At 36.5% G+C, this 23,384-nt stretch overlaps 1 protein-coding gene across 1 annotated transcript in view; it reads left to right on the forward strand.

Annotated features, from left to right (window-relative positions):
- LOC119776087 (beta-1,4-galactosyltransferase 2-like) overlaps window positions 1-22,243 on the forward strand; it is a 125,084-nt gene extending 102,841 nt beyond the window's left edge. Inside the window, exons 3-4 of the mRNA XM_038274318.1 lie at window positions 21,252-21,370; window positions 22,055-22,243. Of these exons, the coding sequence (XP_038130246.1) occupies window positions 21,252-21,370; window positions 22,055-22,243 (308 nt within the window). The remainder of the gene's footprint in view (window positions 1-21,251; window positions 21,371-22,054) is intronic.
- Window positions 22,244-23,384: the final 1,141 nt, after the last annotated feature.

Consider the following 23,384-nt stretch of genomic DNA (forward strand, 5'->3'; position numbering starts at 1 on the left):
TCATAACTTTTCAAGTCATCATGTACACCGAGAGGCAGACAGACAGACAGGCAGACAGACTCGACTAAAAACCTCCTTGGTGGAGGTAATTAAACCTACTTAATACCTTGTTAATTTCAGTCTCATTATGAATAACATTATGCATTACATCAATATTACTTAATACTTTGTTTTGCCTTTTTGCAGTCCTCTCATAGCAGTGACCAAAAATCACCTTCCTACTGCTTTTCTAATCAGACTTCCAGTCAAATACCTTGAGAAATAAAAATAGTTTGCCAAATAAAAAATAAATAAAGCTGACTAAGCTAAATTACCTTATATGTTAAGCTCATTTCCTTTGCTTTAGACAATAGAACAAAGCACTCCAGCTAAATGATAGCCAACACTCCTAAACGGTAAACATTTAAAAGACAAAAACAGATATAGTCTGACCTGTTGGGATGTGAGGATATCTGTAAGTTAAAATTATAGTGGAACATTTTGGCGAATTTTTGAAAAGACTCGCCTTTTCCACTTAAAGAAAAAAAAATGCACATGCACAACCCTGTACCCGCTTCTGAGAGGGAACGTCCATTAAAGGTGTGCGATAGCATGCACGACCTCCACTATACCTTTAATTCCTGGATTTACATCAACTAAGAGTTACTTTTTAGTATGGTGTGGGTTAACTAATAATGATATTTGCTTAGGTTTAGGAAGTAACATGCTTTGGAAAAAAGACATAAGGCTTCACCATAACTCAAACTTAAGCTTGTAGAGGTGCTTTCTTTGACCATTTAAAGAATGTAACATTGGTGATATCTTGTGAGATGCCATAAAGATCATTTGCCATCATAACAATAATAACTTATATAAGCTTTTTAAAATCTGATTTAAAAAAAGGTACTTTTTTAAGAGGCTTTAAACAAATAGCTTCTCATTCATCCAAAATTCTGGTTTCCTTCCAATTTAATCCTGTTTGTGATTCTATTACTGCTGTTTTCTGGGTCACCATTTTTTCCCTCATTATAGGGATGTAGTCAGGCTCAATAGATTGCATGTCAGTTATGAAAGGAGCAAGGAGCAGGTGGAGCTTGATTTCAAAGCTGGAACTTACAGAGTCAGTGGAAACAGTTTTGGACTGATCAGATAGCTATGGATGTGATGCAAAGAGTCTCTTAAAATAGCAAGTTATTGACATTTTGAATATATAAGCTCTTTCTGGACATGATCAAGGCAAGGCAAGATTATTTGTTTAGCACAATTCAGTGCAAGGAAAATTCAAAGTGATTTGCTTGAACTGAAAAATAAAAGGAAAAGGGAAAAATAAAAGCATAATTAAATAAAATAAAGATAAAAACAATAAATGGTGTCATTAAAACATTGCCCTCTTCCAGCTGCAATCTTGACTGTTATGGTTACAGAAAACTTCTGTTGAATTATTGGCCCCCCTACTGTGCTGTGATTGGTCCAGTCTGTTATGGACCAGAGAATATTGAGTCTTACCGGATGGACTTATGGCCATGTAACTCAGTATGGCTGACAAGGCTAATGTAGATGTAACCTGAAGAAAATGAGTGTGACTAACCAACAAGCTTTGATTAATTCTGCGGTTGCTGATGAAGAATATGCAGCTTTACATGCAAAGATAACTGTACATTATTGTTAGTCTTTCTTTCATTCTTGCTTGTTTCCCTATTCAAAAATGTATGAAAATTTAGACCAGATGGAGGTTGACTAATATCCTGCTCAGATGTTTTTGCTACCAAATGTAGGCTTTCGGATTTATTGGAGTATTTAACATTTATTGTAAAAATCCCTGGAGATCTAAAAAGATATTCGCTGTAATACTCATACAGTTTAATGCAGTGTAATACTCTGCAGTTTTGGAGCTTTTCTGTTTTTTTTAATGAGGGCTCAGTTTGGTCCATATACAGGGTCACCTTTATATACTGCTATATCTTTTAACAAAACATGTATATATTATGGGCTGAACAGTAGGAACAATGGGTAGCGTTGCTGCCCTGCAGCAAGAAGGTTCTGGGTTTGATTCCAGGCCAGGGGTCTTTCTGCATGAAGTTTGAATATTCTCCCTGTGCATGCCTGCAGTGTGCATTGACAAAGTCTAAAAACACGCTTCTCTAAATTCTCCTTAGGTGTGTGTGCATGAATGGTTGTTTGTCCCGTTTCTCGCTGTGTTGCCCTGCGATAGACTGGCGACCTGTGCAGGGTGTACCCCGCCTCTCGCGTGTAGACAGCCGGAGAGAGGCACCAGCACTCCTTGCGACCAAAATATGAACAAAATATGTATATATTTACACATCTAAATTTCTCCACTGTGAAGGAGTCAAGGACATTTTTATTCTGCTGCATTTCAGGCCTATTTAAGTTTTTTTTTTTTTTTTGGAAGATTCATAAAACTATTGAAGAACTAAAAGGTGTTTTCCTAGAAAATAGGAGTACATTAGACTAATGGCATTAGATTATATATTCAGCATTCTGGAGCTATGTCATTGTTTTTTTAATATTAATTACAGATGGTGTCTGTTTACAGACAAAGCAGCACTCTTTCCCATGATTGTGAAGGAAATAACATATCGTTAATATATACAACAACAAATTAGAATATTCTTACTATTGAAATGTCTAACAATTAGTCTCTTTTGGTTCTATGGCATCAGTGTGTTTATAAATTACCCTTTGCATTTCCTCTTTAAACATTAAAAGGATTTTATCAACTAGCTGGAAGGGGGGAGGAGTGTGTGTGGGTTGAAAAGAAAGGTGACTGCAATCAGTTTAAAAAAAATAACCTGCTTTTATAGTTAAATCCACTTCAGTGTTATAGTTTGACACTTCTTTTTTTCCTAGTAGATGATTAAATGTTCTGCGGTTTAATGCCATTTTAAAAATAAATGACGAAATATGAGCATAAAATGTCAACTCTTTGTATCTTTTTTATTTTATAGGAAAATGAAAATTTTCTCTCAGTGTTTTATCTATTATTTCTTGCTACATCTTATTCAAGAGAGCATTAAGAAGGGAAGTCTTTTCTATGGTATATATAGGCCATCTGGAAAGTTCTGGGTATACATTCCCAGAATACCTTCAAAGATGGGAACCATGGATCCAGATTACAGGTGCTGGTCATAAAATTAGAATATCATGAAAAAGTAGATAGATTTCAGTAATTCCATTTAAAAAGTGAAACTTGTATATTATATTCATACATTACATACAAACTCATATATTTCAGATGTTTATTTTGTTTAATTTTGATGATTACAAATGACAACAAATGAAAATCTCAAATTCATCATATCAGAAAATTCGAATATTGTGAAAAGGTTCAAAATTGATGGCCCCTGGTGCCACACTCTAATCAGCTAATTAACTCAAACCACCTGCAAAAGCCTTTAAATGGTCTTTCAGTCTAGTTCTATAGGCTACACAATCATGGGGAAGACTGCTGACTTGACAGTTGTCCAAAAGACGACCATCGACACCTTGCACAAGGAGGGCAAGACACAAAAGGTCATCGCTAAAGAGGCTGGCTGTTCACAGAGCTCAGTGTCCAAGCACATTAATAGAGAGGCGAAGGGAAGGAAAAGATGTGGTCGAAAAAAGTGTACAAGCAAGAGAGATAACCACACCCTGGAGAGGATTGTGAAACAAAACCCATTCAAAAATGTGGGGGAGATTCACAAAGAGTGGACTGCAGCTGGAGTGAGTGCTTCAAGAACCACCACACACAGACGTATGAAAGACATGGGTTTCTGCTGTCGCATTCCTTGTGTCAAGCCACTCTTGAACCACAGACAGCGTCAGAAGCGTCTTGCCTGGGCTAAAGAGAAACAGGACTGGACTGCTGGTGAGTGGTCCAAAGTCATGTTCTCTGATGAAAGTAAATTTTGCATTTCCTTTGGAAATCAAGGTCCCAGAGTCTGGAGGAAAAGAAGAGAGGCACTTCATCCACGTTGCTTGAAGTCCAGTGTAAAGTTTCCACAGTCAGTGATGGTTTGGGGTGCCATGTCATCTGCTGGTGTTGGTCCATTGTGTTTTCTGAGGTCCAGGGTCAACGCAGCCACATACCAGGAAGTTTTAGAGCACTTCATGCTTCCTGCAGCTGACCAACTTTTTGGAGATGCAGATTTCATTTTCCAACAGGACTTGGCACCTGCACACAGTGCCAAAGCTACCAGTACCTGGTTGAAGGACCATGGTATCCCTGTTCTTAATTGGCCAGCAAACTCTCCTGACCTTAACCCCATAGAAAATCTATGGGGTATTGTGAAGAAGAAGATGCAATACACCAGACCCAACAATTCAGAAGAGCTAAAAGTCACTATTAGAGCAACCTGGGCTATCATAACACCTGAGCAGTGCCACAGACTGATCGACTCCACGCCACGCCGCATTGCTGCAGTAATACAGGCCAAAGGAGGCCCAACTAAATACTGAGTGCTGTACATGCTCATACTTTTCATGTTCATACTTTTCAGTTGGCCAACATTTCTATAAATCCTTTGTTTTTATTGGTCTTCAGTAATATTCTAATTTTCTGATATGATGAATTTGAGATTTTCATTTGTTGTCATTTGTAATCATCAAAATTAAACAAAATAAACATCTGAAATATATGAGTTTGTATGTAATGTATGAATATAATATACAAGTTTCACTTTTTAAATGGAATTACTGAAATCAATCTACTTTTTCATGATATTCTAATTTTATGACCAGCACCTGTATATGCTGGAAGTTCCTGAACTGACTCCTCTAGGTTTAGGGCCCTCGGAGCAGCTGGGGCTTTGCTCCAAGGTCCCCCAGATGACAAAGCTTCTCATCTTATCTCTTGTAGGAGCAAACGCTAATCCCCATTACGGACTGCTCCAGTGCATTCTGAAGGTCGTGACATGAAGATGCAGTATGTTGATTTATAGCATGCAGCTCTACTAATCTTTGGGATGGATCACTAAATCTTGACTCCTCTAAATGCCTTGCAAATAGCCTGTATTGAGGTTTGGTCTCTTAAAATGTTTGAACAACAGGCATCTCTTCCACATTTAACAATAAAGTCTGCATCTTCTAATGTGATCCAAGGTTTGTTTATGTAGTTTTTGAAGGTTTTGCTATCTATCTCTCTGTGTGAAAATGCTTTGATATTATTTCCCAGCTGCCTTCTCCTAAACACCCAAGGTTGCTTGCGTGTGTTACTTGTTATGTGCCTGACATGTGTGCACATTCAGGATTTTACATCTATTCTCAGCTGGATGCATGTGTATGGCCTTTTGTTGTGATGGGCAGATGAAAGAATTTCCTGGAGGAAGGAAAGAAGATTAAAGGAAGGGGAGATCAAGACAGATGTGAACAGAAGGAGGTTGATATGTTGATGGATTTAAGTACATCTGCGTGAAAATGTGATATGTGATCCAAACACACACATGCATAGTATCAAAATTTGCCCTTAAAAAACTTAAAATGTCAGCTTCATGTCAATAGAATTATGAGCAACTATTAATACATTATTTTTTTCCATCAGATTTTTTCTCCTTATAATAAAACTGGATCAGGAAATATTTTTAGGTCAGATGGACATTTTTAGAGTTCGGGTTACTCACATGCATTTGACCATAATGGGTATATATTGCACACCAGTGTGCCATGTCATAAATAAAAGAATATAACAGGATTAAAAAAAAAGGATACAGACAGACCATTGTGTTCTTGTTAATTCACATCTTGCTGTTTATGTAATTCTTTTCTATAATATAGCTGTTTCCCCAAAACACTGTACAGTAAGAGGTGATCAAATTGACTTTTCGCTGTTTCTATGTTTCATTTCTGTTTGTCTTTCTTTTTTTTTCTTTTTTTTAAGGGCTAAACGGTCAAGAAGGGTTAAAGCCGATTCAGGTTGTCAAAGCCCATCATCAGCCTGCATAGCTCCACCTTATGCCTCCTTTGCTTCTGTAATACTGCCTCACATGTGTGCAGGATCTTTCTGCCTTTAATGGTCACTCAGTCAGAAGTAACTGAGTGCTGCTTGTTTCTCATGTAAAGTGGCTTTATGAAAATTTTCAACCTTTTTTTACCTCTAAGAAGCATAAAATTACTCCTGCATTATCATTAACCTATTAAAAGGTGTATAACTGATAGGGATACAATTTAAATCATAAAGCAGTTATTGCAGTTGAGTTATTTGGTATTTCATAGCCTTCTATACATGGGAGAAGCTTTGATGTAACTGCCATGTGCACCCCTTGAGGCAATTTTGTGATTTTAGTAACTTTTTAAATGCGTAAGCTGAATTTTCAGTTTTGGCCCCAGATAAACCGATGACCGGTCCAGGACACATCCAGCATTTTAAATAGAATTATTCAAACTGGCATTCTTGCATATTGTTTGATTATATCTGCTTAGTCTTAAACTGACTTCACACTTCTTTGTCCTGAATAATCCCATCACTTTTGATAAAGCCGGTGTTGTCATTTGGCCCTCTTTGCTGTTTTGTGGCCTTTTTTGGTAGATGTTTACACAAGTGCATTCAAATGGCGTACAGACCATCTTCTGTGACGCTTCTTTCGCCTTTCTGCAAGCTACAGCACTGAAATGTCTTCTATTTCTAGATTGATCAGCTGGATCTCAGTCAAAGTGCACATTGGTCCAGTCGCCATTGTTGTTGAATGACCTCACGCCACCCACCACTTCTTGTGTTGTGGCATGGAACAACAGAGAGCAGAGCACGCTTCAAAATTGGGCATAAATCAAAAATATCTTTGTCATACCTACGACAACCTAACTGCAATACACTGGGGAGTATAACCAACAATTTAGGTGGAATGAGTTGCCCTGCTCTGTCACAAAACAAACACTAATATCTTTCTTTAACCATGCAAAGTGAATTCTTAAACATATTTTTTGTTTATTAAACACAAAAACTATGAGTACAGGTTAGATAGATTTTAAATAAATTAGAATATTTATGAATATATGTTCACATAAAGGCAATGTCAGCGTTGGCAGAAGTTGTATGCAAATGCAGAGTAGAAGAGGCAGAGATGATTACCTGCAAAATGTTATGAAAAAATAAAATACATAGTTCAAAACTGATCAACAAGAAAACTCAAGAACCAAAAAACTAGCAGACACTAGGGGGGAATAAACCTAAAGAATGACGAGGATCCATCAATGAGTAACTGAACAGGAGGTGCTTTTATGGAAGACAGAACATTAGGAGGAATAATTGGCTTATAGGGAGCAGATGTAGACAGAAGTAACTAGAAGGAGCTAAGTGGAGAAGAAAGGACACTAGGGGGCAGTAAAACTAAGAATACAAAAATTTGAACCCCCCCCAAAAAAACTTAACAAAAATAAAATTTCCAGAAGGTAAGACCTTAACAGGTCATTTGAGAGAATTGAAGTACTTTTCCATTTCTGCATTAACAAATTGTATTTATTGGTCTTATATAATCATCTAATACTGTAGGTCTTGTTTCAATTAACTGTATGTGATTAATCAACATAATTCACAAAAAGAAATGCTTGATAACGTCTTTTTGTGTTTAATCTCTGTAATCTGTTTACTTTAGTAAATCATAAACTCAATTCAATTACCTTGTGAATAATCATTTATTAATTAGGTAGGATACTGCATATCCTCACTTCTGTCAGATAAATTTATCAATATATAATAATATTTCATTATGTTATATCTGTTTAGATTAAACAAAAATCTAAACTGTATGAAGAGTATGGTACGATGAAAATGGTGGGATTTTTTTTAAGCAGTGTAGTTTTGGAGTAGCTAAAACCTCCCAAGCTGATTTCGTCATTCAAAATATAAAATAATGATCAGTGTGATACAAAACTTGTTTTGTTAAGAAGCAAAGACACAGCTAGAGTCTCATAAATTATTATTTTTTTCTATTATTGAAAATTTATAATTTTGTCACATTTTTTAATGAAATCTTCAGCAGCAGAACTAGAGCCTAATAGAAAAAAGGGAAGCTGCTGTCATTCAGTTGATCTGTTGCCATGGTATTTGGCTCAGGACCTGAAAATCTCCTTCACGTTGTTATTTATTTCCTGTGTTTTCTCTCCCATTTCATTTTCTCCTCTTCTGTCAATGTTTTTCTGCCTTTGCTGTTCAGCTGTCATCCTTTAATAACTGACACTTTATCTCTTATATTTCATAGCGTATACTTCCCTTCTTCCCTTATCTCGGGTTTTTCCTCTTACTGCCAGGACATGCATGCTCCATCTGTTTTATGCAACCAGTCTCTTTCGTGTCTGCACATCAGTTGGCATACTGGCCTCGTGGATTTTTGCCATTAAGTTGCCTTTGATTGTTTGATTATTTTTTTTGGTTTCCTGGCCTGTTTACATAATGATCTGAAACAACAGTACTGAATCGTAGCACTCCAGCGAATGCTGATAAAAGCATTGTTTCACCATGTAAGGAACTCCATGATCAAATGATTTCCTATTTATGCTCAGCACTCTTATCTTTTCTCACTGTAATTAGCTTGATCTAGCTGCTTAAAATTCACACTTATTAATGAGAGCTCTTGTTTAGACTTGTTTATATGCACCAAACTTGTTTGTCTTACATCACACCAGAAAACACATCCTGTTGATCAGAGATAGTTTTATACCCAACCAATTTGTGGCTGTGGGTGTGTCCGAACATCGGAACCAAGCAAATCCGAAGAGCAGCTTTAATAGCTGATATGCAGTCTTTCAGCTTCTTCAAAAAATACTGTCTGAATAAATGTAACAAGAAAGAGAAATGGTTCTACATTATTTCTCTGAAGCTACAACAGCTTTTACACATGAATGATTTATCACAATACAGGGAAACACCATTTAATTTATGGTAATTTAACAGATATATCTATTCAATGTAATTTTGAATTCTTTATTGTGTATATATATATATATATATATATATATATATATATATATATATATATATATATATATATATATATATATATATATAATTTTTTATATTGAAAAATGAATATGCTTAAATTAAACAATTAATCAGATTAATCATGACTAATTGATTATTGAAAAAATCATCAACTAATTTAGTAATCGATTATTCGTTAACTGGTGTATAGAGAGTAAAACATGTCTTTAGCTGACAGAGCAATCTTCTTAGAGCAGTAGTTATACCAAAATTGTAAAAAGAATTTATCAACATTTGCATTCAAGATTAAAAAAAAGAAATAAAAATTGTCAATATGCTCTATCCAGAACTCCTCTAGGTCAAAAGTTTTAGTTTCACTTGGTTTAATTTCATAAAAAGGAATCTTTGGCTATCCAAATATTAATCAGTTAATCAAAAAAAATAATCAAAAGATTAATTGATTTGCAAAAAAAAAACAAAAAAAAAAAAAACATTAGTTGCAGCCCTAGAAGGTTTTAATTTGAGCTAATCCAGTCATTATGACTGATTTACTCACAGCTCTATTCGATGGAGCTTCAGTAATGTTATCTTCTTCAGTTTTTTTTTTATCACACACAACTTTTAAAATTATCAGGCTTCCTTTTTTAATTACCGTACATATTTCAGCTGAAATTAATTTATTTATATAAGGTTTACTAAACACAAATTTGAATGTCCCATGGAGAGATACTATATAGTCCTATAATGCTAGTTTGTAGCCTTATTTAGCAATTTTTCTGCTAAAGAATAATAATGTGATAGGACAATGAACAGTCAAAGTTAAATATTTAGAAAAAAAATCTTATTACCCTTTTGGTTAAAATGTGGTAATGTATTGGAGGTTTTATGATAGATAATAACAAAGTTTGGCATAACTGAAGTGTAACAGAATTTATATGCGGTTTTCAAAGTGCCCCAAAAATATGAAAAATGTGGTGTATGTTTATATTCAAGCACATTTTTTACTGACATCCCTTAAAAAAAAGAAATAAAAAGTTTGACATATTTGCTGGTAAAAACCTCAATATTGCAGGGTTAAATCTGTTAATAGATTGATCTACAGAACTGAGAGGAGCTAGATAAAAATGCTCTCCACATGTTTCAGATTTTTGTTTTTAGAAATGTGAAACTGGTGTATCAGGTATCCATTTTCCTTCCACATGCCTGCAGTACTTTGCATTTGTTCATTATTTAATCCCAACACACCAATAAAATGAACTAAGGTTTGTCACTATACAATCCCTTATGAAAAGATTTCCAAGATTTTCAGAAGGATAAACTCATTTGCTCCTTATATGGCAATAATCCACCCTTTAAAAAAAACCCTCACATTTCAAGTTGTTGACTCTATTTTGTCTATTTCTTCTTGTCCTCTTTCAATGCCACAACATGCTATTATAAAAAAGTATTCCTATTCCAATTTGTTTGGCAGTTGTTTTTCTTTAGATCCATGCAATCTTCTTTCATCATCTGGTTTTCATGTTCTAGCTGCAGCTATGGGACAACAAAGTGATGAATGTGCCGGAGTTAAAGCCTTCCCTCTACCCCTCTGTGCTTTCCTGTGAGCTCTGAATAAACTATTTCTAACATTTTTAGCTTGTAAGTCGTGGCATTGCATGTATACAAACATCCTTACCAACAAATAGTATACAGTGCTGCTTGAAAGTTTGTGAACCATCCAAACATGGCCATTGTTTTCTAAAGAAAAATTATAATAATCATGTAAAATGAACATCCAAAGCTCAAATTGTAATGCGGACCTTCCAGATAACTACACAAAGACAAAAAAGATGCATCTTTTTATTATTTATTCAACAAAAGTATTTTATCTGTCAAAGACAGAAAATATGCCAAGTGCAAAAGTATGCGAACTCTTTCAGTTACGTAGTACCTTGTGGCACCGCCTTTTGCAGCCATTACTTCAACTAAACGTCTTCTGTAACACAAACAAGTGTCTCACATCTGCTTTTTGGGATTTTTGTCCACTCCTCCTTGCAGAACTCTGCCAGTTGAGAGATGTTGGAGGGACATCTGGCATGTACTGCCCGTTTCAGATCTTGCCACAGCATTTCTATGGGATTGAGGTCTGGACTTTGACCGGGCCAATCCAGAGTGCAAATCTTCTTTCTCTTAAGCCATTCTTTGGTACTTTTGCTGGAATGCTTTGGGTCATTGTCTTGTTGCATAATCCATTTCCGTCCCAGCTTCAACTCCCTGACTGATGGCAAGAGATTCTGATCAAGAATTTGTTGATAGCCCTGGGAATTGACGGTTCCCTGGATAATATGGAGTCGTCCAGGTCCAGAGGCAGAAAAGCAGGCCCAGACTTTCACATTTCCACCACCATGCTTCACTGTTGGGAGGAGGTTCTTCTCTTTAAATTCAGTGTTTACTTTTCTCCAAACATGGCGCCTGTGATTGTGGCCAAATAATTCAATTTTGGACTCATCCGTCCAGAGAATGGACTTCCAGAAAGCCTCTGGTTTGTCCAAGTGTTCTCTGGCAAACTTTAAACGTGCAGCTTTGTTCTTTCTTGAGAGCAGAGGCTTCCTTCTAGCAACTCTCCCATGAATGCCATGTCTATTGATATTTCGCCTGATTGTAGACGCATGTACATTTATCCCAGACGCTGACAGAGAGGTCTGCAATTCTCTGGAGGTGATGCGTGGGTTGGCCTTTACCTGCATCATTATTTTTCTGGTGCTTCTTTGTGAAAGTTTTGACGGCCATCCACATCTGGGCAGAGTTGTAGTGATGCCTAGTGCCCTCCATTTGTAAATGATTTGTCTTACAGTGGATGGATGAAGCTGGAATCTTTTGGAGATGGTCTTATAGCTTTCCCCAGTCTGATGGGCTGTCACCACCTTCTTCCTGACGTCCTCAGATGTCTCCCTTCCTCTCGGCATTGTTGATCTGGTCTTTATGCCTTGACACAACAGTGGTTTGTTTGGTTTCGTCTCCCTTTTAACCAGTGCACCTCCAAACTTTTCCCAAGAACGTCTCATTTGATTGGTCTGCTTAATTGATTACTCAAGCACTAACATGTGCTTCACCTGAGTCTTTTACCTGATTGTCTTTACCAGTGCAGCTGTGGTTCATTTACTTTTGCAGATGCTCTGATTCCGTTTTTCATTTAGTTTGCTTTCAACTCCCACATTTTCCTCAAAACAAATGAATGGAATTGATGAACATAAACCTGACATTTCATATACAAAAACTGGTGATGAAAAAATAAGAAAATCATGGTAAAAATAAAGAAAAATCTAAACTACTCAACTAGTTCACAAACTTTCAAGCATCACTTTAGATGTCTTTTTTTTATCTTACAAAGATACTTTAATGTCAGTAATCCTATGAGACAGCAGACAAGCTCACATGCAGCCACTGTTGAATATGGCCTTTGCCTGCAATGATGTCCTCAATTTCTGGAAAGAGGATAAGATAGCAGGCAGTTAGGGGTGAACACAAAGAAGACTAAGAGATGAGAATAAACAGTTAATGGTTTAAAAACTGTTTATTTATTTACTTTTTTCCCTCTGCTTTCTTTCCCCCCCCTCTTTTTCTTTTTTGATCAATTGGGAAGACTATCGATTATCACCCAGAGTTGATGGGAGCACTTATAATTGATTGAAAGAGAAGTGGAGGAGAGAGTGGACAGTCTAATGAGATTGTGAGAGCTGAAAGTCACTGTTGTTACCGAGTCTTTTTTAGCAGCATTCTCCTTTTTTATACTTTCATTTAAATATTTTTAGAGGGAGTGGTGGCTAGTGGTTAGGGCATAGAGCTTGGAATCCTGAGGTTGTGAGTTTGAAACCCACAGACTGCCACTCTGGGTCCCTTAGCTAAAGACTCTTAACCCTACGTTAAATACAGAGAGTGAATTTCATTGCACTGTATTTGTGTGAGTGTAATGAAAATAAAACACTGTGAAAAAAAGAAAAAAATTATTTTATATACTATATAGCTGTCCTAACTTTCATTGTTCACTCTTTCTGAGGCTACAGAACATAACTTGTTTATAAATTGAACTATAGCTGCTTGGTTGTCACTTAAGCACACAAAGCCTTTCAAGACTGTCAGAACAGGAGCGGTGAGGAACAGTCTGCTCTGTGATTTTTCACGCTCAGATGGCCTTAACAATGACACTACAAGGACATCACAAGACAGGGATTTTGTGGTCATAACAACCATTGAGACATACTTCATACACATACTTCCATGGATTTGACTCTTATTTTATGCTACAATTTATTGCATGGTTTTTAATATTTGCAACAAATACATTTTAAAGTACATTCCTTCCTTAATCTGATCTAACTGAATTAAATGTAGTCCTTCAAATTAGTTCTAAAGGAGTCCTTGAAATTCAAATCCAGTGAAGACCAATTAAAACAGCAGACGGGTCCAGAGGAAAGTTGTGCAGAAGTTTAAAGCAGGGCTAGGTGATAAAACATTTTCCAAGATTTTAACATCTTACAGAGCATTGTTAAGTCCATCAAAATGAAAATAAAATGGTATAGAAAAAGTGCATATTTACCAAGGCCTGACATCTGCAAAACTGACTTGGCAGATTAGAACCATGGTAACCTTGGAGGATGCTAGATTTGTTGCTCAGGAAAGAGAATCAAAACAAGCATGAGACATGTGTAAGAAGGTGCTACAGTATGATCAGATGTGATTAGAATAAAAGTTATTGTTTGATCTGCACAGTAATCGGAGTCGAGAATCAAGAATCCACCTTTCGTATTCCATTTTCAGAGTTTTTTAAAGTGTTTAACAGAGACGTTAGCACCTCGACGTCGGAGTACACAGAGTGAAGCGAAAAGACTACAACTGTGTAAACAGGCCCCATTTCCGTTTCCGGTGGCGGAGGAATATTGACTATTCCTACAGAACTCAATGGGATTTACAAAATGCTAAATAAAACACTACAGGAACGGTTTTTCTTCACGAAACTTTTTTTGGAACGTCATTGAACAGCGCTGACGACCCGGTGAGTAGCATATTTTAAAAAAAAGAACGTTTAAGGTTGTTTTAAGGACATTATAGGACATGCTCTATGCAAGCCATTCTAAAGCAGCCAGGGGTTGATTCTAAATGAGCCAAAAAGCAGAGACAGGACCAATTGTCAAACTTTTGGTGTCGATCATTCGATTTCATCCTGGACACTACAGAAAATGAGCTTAAAGTGTATAAAACCGAACTTCTCCTTTAAGTACATTCAGGTTGTAACTGCATAAAATATGGCTGGTTTTGTCAAGCACATTAGAAAACAGACAAGCTACATGACAGACTAGTCATCAGTATGCATGTAATTTACGTATATGTATATTACGCATGCAAATGCGAAAGAACAAAGAAATTACTGTAAATTTGATTGCAATCAATGAGGGCATTTTATATTGGTGTCATCATAAGTAGATTTAATTTTATTCAGGACTGAATAATGCATAATACACAAACTTTCATTTTCAATTCAGGATTAGACATGGACAGAGATGATAGACACTATAACACAATGAGCAATACCTTGTATATCAAATGGATGAATGAATTAAAGAACCTACTTTTCTGGTAAGAGAACCAGACAGCTTTGGCAGTATGGCATGTATCTTTGATGCAAATAATACAGCAACATGGAAATAGTAAAGGCCTCGTCAAGTCAATCTGGTCACAAGCGTATTTTATATAAATCAGTTGAAGAATAAAAGTAAAAAAAGAAATGGACAGTTGCACTTAGGCAGATTATATTTAAATTTCCAGGTTTGTGAAAAATACATTATCCCTTGTCAGGTATAAAAGGCACAGGTTTTTGTGACTAACAATGGAGGATCATGCCTCCAGCACCAGCAGGACACCTGCAACCACCTAATGCATGAATCAGCAACAGGAGAGATGGTAAAGTTAAAATGTTGACGTTTTTAAAACTGGTATTTGGTAAAAACTGATATTAACAATGTCACCCAAAGAGATCCCTAATTATCTTATTATAGATTTTACAAGCTTTCATTTTCATGTTGGACTTTCCTGTTTGTATAGACACATTTAGATACAGTATTTGATAAAGACAGGTACAGTATATAAAAAGCAAATTTTAGGTGATACCTTTATTAAGGGACAAACTGTCATGATTCATCTAACTCTCCAATATGTCATATTTGAAATTCCCTCCCTATTAAAAGATGAACAAACCGTTGAGAAACATGTTTTTAGGTTTCCGTCACTTGGCTCCTCCAGGCCTCATCACTACCCCAGTTGTGCAATTTATAACTCACTTTACTGGTACTCGATTAACAACATGAAGAAATTCCAAGACTGATGACAAACTTATTGGCATCAATTTGTTAAGCGTTTCCTCACATCTGATGACACATAATCTACATAAATGGAATAGCCTTAAAGGTATGTGGAGGATTTTTGCAATTATTTTTAAAAGACCCACCCTCTCCACACAAAAAAATGCACAACGTATGCACATGTACAACCCTGTACCCGCTCCCAAGAATGAACACCTATTTAACATGTGTGAGAGCATGCACATACCCATTTCTCCTCGTGCACGCTATGCATGAGGAGAAAAAGCAAAACTTGCGTCTTCATAGCTCACACAAGCTTACCATGCCTGAGCGTCCACCCTGAATCCCTCAATCACTATATAGCGCGGGGACTATATAGTAGACTTTATAGCAAACTCAGTTAACTTACCATTCGGACAGATGAACGCTGCTCTTTGCTCTGCTTTGGTCACGTAACTCCTCCTCTACCGCGTGGTGCCTGCGCCATCTTTGTTATTAGTCACCACTGTCGGTAGCATCAGCCAATGGTGACAATGGTGGTGGCTGTGACAGCAAATTCCATAATGCTTTGCGCAGAGAGCTCTTCGTGCAAAGCATTCTGGGATATATCTGCCTCTTCTGAGGCCTCTCTTTTCTTCTCATATACTTCGTAGAAACTTTTTCTCTTATGACCCTCAGCTTCAGTGACTTTCTGAAATCGTAGCTTATATATTTATATAGATGGGTATAGCTGTATACCAGCATTTCTGAACACAGAAATGACCTGATAAACAATCTAATAGACCTGATAAGAACACTGTAGCTAGTATGGCTACATAAATACGATGGTGACCCAGAGAGATGGCTGTGTGAACTGATTGTGTGAATGTTTGCAATAATTAATCAATCTTTCCACTCTGATGTTGGAGTAGATATTTGGTAAATAGGGCAGAGCAAATAAGCAAAACAAGACATAAGGAAATAAACAGAAGCAGAATAACAGAAAGGATCATGCAAATAAATGCAGCACTGATCACATTAGAGCTCACTAAGAACCAATCTGAATGCTCCAGTTTTCACCCAGTTTTTGCTTCCTGTTGACCCATGCTGAATGCTTGCCTCAAACAGGCTAAGCAGGGTTTGTGTTTGTGTTTAAAGCAGTGCCTCAGGTGTGTTCACACTTTATTGTGACAGTACATGTGGAGCTAGCCTCACTGCCTTGAAATATAGCTCATTATTACTGTCTGTATGTGTGTGTAGTGGGTGTGTGTATTACCATATATATTTCCAACCAACACAATGGTGTACTGTATCCCTCTGCGGAGCAAGTTGTCCTATATAAAGCAATCACACAGCCTAATTTTCTAATTTATTACTGTTACATCTCCATACATGTACACATGGGAGGCTTTTTTGCAAGTGTGAATGTAATAGTAGGCTGGGCGGTTCAGATGATTTTGTTTTTCTTTTTATTGTTTTTCTCCATCACTAACTGGATTCATTTTTTTTTGTTTTACATAGAAATCTTTTACAGCATGTCCATAGATAACACTGAGTCTTTCCCGATCTTCCAGTATGAGCTTCTAAGGTTTGATGGCTTGTTTGTGTTTAAGATTAATACTCAATCAATCTATTTAAACTTTCTGCTGGGATTAAGGTAAAGGATTGGAGAAAAACTGCTGCAACATCAGAGCAAATTCCCATGTGTCCTCCTCCTTAAGACTGGGACAAAGCCCTTAATCTTTTAGTCACACAACACTGCAAAGAATTAACTTTACAATTGTTCTTTGGGCAATTTTTTTTTTAATTTGTCTCTCACATAATAAAAGTTAGTTCATGTTTCTTGAATTCAATCTGTAAAAAATAATATCAAATATAACAGTTTAACTCTTAAAATACTATTTAACGCCATCATTGGATTTACTGAGAACTACAGTATTATTTGAAATGAGAAGTTATTGAACGATGGATTTCTAACATCCTATGTGATGCCCTTTTTAATTTTTTTATTCAAAAATGAACCATTCGAAATTTTGTGGCCATTTTTTGATCCTGTTTTTGCATACTTTGACCTGCTAAGGCTGAGTGTAAGTGATTGCAAGTATAATATGAAGGTATCAGAATATAATTTAGAATTTTTTTAGCAATTGAAAATCAAGAGTACGGACTAGCATTAACAATAGAAATGTCCAAACAGTGGCTAACATTTTTAAATGGAGCATTATCCATGATAGAGTTAAAATCACCCAAAGATAAAATGGAGCCACTTGCCTATAGTGCCTTCAGCCTTCGTAATATGTGACAAAAATCTCTCTCTGTCTTTTCTTTTTTCAGTGAACAGGTCTATCCCCTACAGAATGTGGTAGAAAATAAATTTTTATGTAAAGTAGCTATTTACTGTACATCATGACACTTCCTATCATTTAAACCCTATATACCTGGAAAAACCCTAATACTGAATTTTCTCCCATCTATAATATTAAGCCTTAACCTTACAGCCAATTTATTCACATTGACTTCCAAGACCTTTAGATATATTTTTAGGTCTGATTCATTGTTTGCATATACAGGAAATATTTTGTCATCAATAATGTCTACAGTATTGAAATTATCTTGACTTTTAAGAGAGGAGAGATCCAAGCTCAAAGAAAGCAAAGTACTGAGTATCTGTCTTTAACTGTGTCCCACAGGGTACAACATACATTTATATGTCATGTATAAAAGGTACATTATCTTATGCAACAAGGCTTGAGTTTATTCTATCTGCATACCTAGTTTCAGTTCATAACAGGGACTATTTCTGGCTAATAACAGCTATTGTGCTTCCAGTTATTCTAACATATCCTTACACTACTGCTGTAAACAGAGTTTACAATAGGCAGAGTATTACCTACCATAGAACAACTGTTCATCATAATAGTGTTTTTGCTGCGAAACAGAACTTTTTCTTATATATTCTTAAACATTTTGAATATATTTCTGGTGTTTTTTAAACCACTTATGCTTAACAACTGCGGGATATAAGCTTTCTACTCTGTTCATGTACTGTGTAGTGTTATTGTTTTCTGTTCAAATGTATAATCTTGTCACAAGGAGCCGCAGCCACCTTGGAGCTCATGCAAAAAGTAGGTGAGGAGAAATCTTGACAGTTATGACTGGAAAAAAAAACAATCTGATGTATGAAACATGAACACCTTGGCTTTATACATCTTAATTGTCTTTAAAGGAATATATACTTTAATCCTGTTTTCAAATAACCATGGCAACAATGTTCAGAAGGAAAAAACTGAGATTAGTTAAGCTAATTGTGAAGTTCAGACATATAAGGAAATCTTATTTAGCACTTTTTCCTCTGCTATGAATATTAAAATGAAAAATACAGAGTGAGCACTGTCCTTTTCCAAAATCTTCTTTGTATATTGTCATGTTACAACTACAGTTTGGTTTTGGAATACGTGAATACGATGTAAATAAAAAATAAGCTCTCTTTATCAAAGTCAGATTTTTTAAATGGCATTATGTGCAGGGGTGTAGGGGATCTCTTTCATTCGATTATGGAAAACATAGTTAACTTTTTCTCTCTACCATTTCTTCTCTAAATGAAGGAACACTAAAGGTATAGTGGAGGATGTTCTTTTTCTCGGTGGATCATCAAAATAAGTGGTCCTTCTAATTGTCAAACATTCTGGTGATATGTTTACATAAGGCCGTTTGTTTTACCATAGTCCATCTTAAAAGATACCTTTAGATCTTTACAAAACAATTTTTTAGCTTTTTCTATCTAAAATATTGACATTCATCTAAGTGCTGCTTTAAGGAAATTGGGCATTTCTAGATTTGCTGGGCTGGTAGAGAATTGCACTTGTATTGATTAAAAAATGTATCCATTAAATTAAAAACTCAATAAAATGCCTCCAACTTTGGGGTGGCAATTTTACAAAACATATAAAGGTTTAAAGTAGTATACTTTCTAAAGACACCTTTAACCTTAAGATAAATTTAAATTTATTTATCTCAAAATGGTGAAATTAACTCTCTCCTTTTAACCCATCCCTTATTGGGAGCAGTGGGCTGCCACAGCTCAAAATAACCAATTAATTGCTTTGGTTGCAACTCAAAATAAATGGTGCAACGATTTACCTGCTATAAAATAGATGGGATTTAAATTGAAAATATCAGCAATCTATAGTTTTGTTTGTAATGCTTTTTGTAATGCTTATAATGTTTTTTGCACACAATTTATCTCACCCATTTCTACGATGTAAGCACTTTTTGTTTGACATGAGACTGAAGATAAACATGAAATATTAAATATAACTTTGAGCCTTCAGCCCCTGCTTTGGAAACATTCCCAATAGGGTTGCAGGGCTTGCTTGTATCACTTGTATAATTTACATATAATGGATCTCAGAGTGAGGAGATTTTAGGCACTTTTCTTTTAGCTGCTCTGAATACACAATCTAAGACAGAGAAACACACAGGCATAGATTAAATTTTTAACTAGTTGCTCTAATAAATGATGAATGCATTTGTTTGGATACAGCCCGATGCCTTGGCATTAGCTTTGTGAAGCCTATAATTTTTCGTCTTGTGTTTGGAATAGAATAGAAATATCCTCTCATGAATCGCTTTTAAGACAGTTTTTTTTAACAATGCATCTTTTTAAAACTGTCTACATCCGACTGAAATCTGCATTTTGAAGAGTGCATCTCTAGAATCTATAATGGCAGCCTGCATTCCTAGAGCTTTTTATTTAAACTAACAGCTATGGGCCGGATCTATCAAAGGTTTGCGTGTGTTAAAACGTGAGCTATTTCACTGCGCACGCTAAAAAATGTACAAACTGATCTATCAACAGCGTGCTAAAAGCATTTGGTCTTTAAAACGTGCTAAATAGCGCCTCTGATCCATTTAGTACTTTTTCTGCAATGAATATGCAATATGGGGCGTTTACACGCTAAAGTGCGTCTTGTGGGAGGAGAACATGTAAATATATTAATTTAGCACTCGCAAAGGGATTTATCAAACTTGAACGCAATTTTGCTAACGGTATCTGACTCTATATTTAACACGTTTCAAAAGAAGGTGCAAATGGTCTGTATGCGTAATTGCGCACACATGGCAGCGGTTATTGTCGCAAGAAGGAGACATGGAAATAAAGCAAGGAGACGCAGAGAACGCATTTTTTCACTCCGTGTGAATATTTTTGCAATGAACGAGGAAACGATCATCAAACCATTTCGTTTATCCAGCATTGCCATTTTGGAGCTGTTGGGGGAACTCCGAATGGATTTGGAGCCAGCCACAAGGAGGACCCACGCAATACCAGATATCACAAAACTCCTTGCAACATTGCACTTTTTTGCATCTGGGTCATTCCAGCGTACGGTTGCAGCGTGAGCTGGGATCTCCCAATCTCGTTTTTTCAAAAGTGCTGTCCGACGGGGTCGGGGTTCTCCCCCTGCGCCTGTGGAGCAACGTGCCAAATGCTGCGGGGATCTCATCCACAGTCACAGGCCAATACAAAACACCGGTTTTTTTTTTTGGTTTTTTTTTTTACTGCAGCACATACCACCTTAGGGAATAAAGGTTGCCAATTTATAAATATATATATATATATTTACTTATTTTTTTTTTTTAGTTGGGGGTCACTGTAAGATTTAAATTTCTTAATGCACTAGTCTGTACAGACTACAAACTACTTTGCCGCAAACCACAAAACGCGCAAAACCATCATTTAAATAGGGCGTCTCCAACAGTTTTGCACCTTCCACCAGTTACGCAATCACTCTTGTTAAATCACCCGCAAACCATGGTTCAGCCCCTCGCACAAAATTCCAGTTTGCGAGCGCAAATTACTGCACGCAAAATTGGATCTTGATAAATCCGGCCCTATGTCTCTCCCTCCCTGCTAAAATCCCTTGTGTCCTCTGTTGCAGTTCTTGCTCTTTTCATTTATTTCCATTTTCTTCTTTTTCTTTTTACCCACAGTTTTCCCTCTCATTTCTAACTCTTCCCTCATTCTTTCTCCCCTCTTTTGTTTCCAGTGGGACGCTTGCTGATAGAGTTTAGCTCCCAGATGACGATGGAGCGAGTGCAGAAGGAAAACCCAAACGTCACAGAGGGAGGCCGTTACAAGCCACCTGACTGCCGGCCAAGATGGAAGGTATTTGGATGCTTCTCTGTTTGTATTTGTTGTCTTTTTTTATTTATGATGTTGACAAGAATAATATAAAATGTGGTACAATAATCTAACCCCAAAAAAACAGTCAAAACTTGCACTTTTCATCTTTTGTTTTTCTCTGGTTTGTTTTTAAATGATTGAAAATGTTGAAGTCAATTGATTTTTTTATCAATATACTTTTTTTTATTCACATTAAAAAAAACTTAGTAATACACCTTATGTCAAAAATGATTGATGACTAATGACCTGACCTTATGACCTTTTGACCTCACCCCTCCCCCCTTCCGGTCCCCTCCCCCCCCCCCAAATGATTTATGACCCACCCCTCCCCCACAAATGATTTATGACCCACCCCTCCCCCCACAAATGATTTATGACTTATGACCTTTTGACCTTACCCCTCCCCCACAAATGATTTATGACCTTACCCCTCCCCCACAAATGATTTATGACTCTATCACCCACCCTCCTTCCCTAAGCTAACCAATGAAAATAGGAGGGTGAATTATATCCTCTTTAAATATTGCTGGGGAGAAAATTTTCTGTATTTTCAGCAAGAGAAAAACACTTACATTCCTACCGACAATGTCAAGAATTCCGAGAGCTATTCTTAAAAGCAGAGAATTACGCTCTGCATTGGAAAAAGAATCGGCGTTCTCTGAGCAGCTTGAAGTAGGTGTAAAAAACGAGATCCGTTTTTCTGCCTGCAAAGAAATGGAGGACGCGATGGGAGAATTCGGGATCGCATCTTTGGTGAAAGATGCTTCAACTTCGACAACCCTGGACGCTATGGAAGACTCTGAGACTGCGCTGTCTGTGAAAGATGCTTCAACTTCATTGACCCCGGACTTATGAACTATGAACTCTATGACCCACACCTGATCAGAGGAATTTCTTATAACCCTTTTATGACCCGTAAATTTCTGCACAGTCACGCACCATCACATTTTTGCTTCATCAATCAAATTCTTGACTATAAACATTGTTTTCTTCCCATTCAAAAAGATATGCCAGCTTCTCATCTGCCTTTCTTCTTTGCAGGGTAATAAAAAAGACAGTCCCCCACACAAGGAATTTCCCTCCCACCACCCATCCCATACACACGCACACACACTGAGCCCACAGACCCCTCAGCCTTTTCCCTCATAAGACAACAACTACACATTTTCCTAAAATTAGGCTTAAACATGTGTTTAAACTATTCCATTTCCACTAACAAATCTTATTTTATTTTAAATACAGATGTCCTTTCAGCAAGCCTCTGTTTTACTTTCTTAAACGGATTTACTCTCACAGATCAAGCTTTCTTTTGTGTAAAGACCATTGTTTAATTCATCATTAAAGTCTGTGTTACTCGCACAAACACAACTTGAATTGCTAACAAGTTTCCTTTTTAAAAATCAATCCAACTAACTTTTCTATCTGCAAAATCTGCTTTTATCATGCTTCAATGTATTCTCTCTATTTGTCTATTATTCTATGATCAGCCCCCAGAAACCTTAATAATCCATCCTTCCAGAAACAGTCATCCTTCAGCCCTCTTTTGTGTAAAGACCAATGTTTAATTCATCATTAAAGTCTGTGTTACTCACAAAAACACAAACACAACCGGAATTGATAGTAAGTTTCCTTTCTTTAATCAAACCAACTAACTTTTCTATCCACAGAAAACCTGCTTTCATCATGCTTCAATGTATTCTCTCTATTTGTCTATTATTCTATGATCAGCCCCCAGAAACCTTAATAATCCATCCTTCCAGAAATCAGCCAAGGTGTAAAACATTTGTTGGCTCCTTTCCCGTGCTGTAACAAGATACAGTTTAAAAAACTCACAACCCAGAACTTTCCCGCACTGTAAAAGTATTTTTCTATTATTCTTTAACAGCCCCCAGAAAACCTTCCTTTTTCATCCTTCCAAAAATCAGCCAAGGTGTAAAACATTTGTTGGCTCCTTTCCCGTGCTGTAACAAGATACAGTTTAAAAAAACTCACAACC

This window comes from Cyprinodon tularosa, unplaced genomic scaffold (assembly GCF_016077235.1).
Source record: "Cyprinodon tularosa strain WSP-4 unplaced genomic scaffold, ASM1607723v1 ctg908, whole genome shotgun sequence".
Taxonomy (NCBI): domain Eukaryota; kingdom Metazoa; phylum Chordata; class Actinopteri; order Cyprinodontiformes; family Cyprinodontidae; genus Cyprinodon; species Cyprinodon tularosa.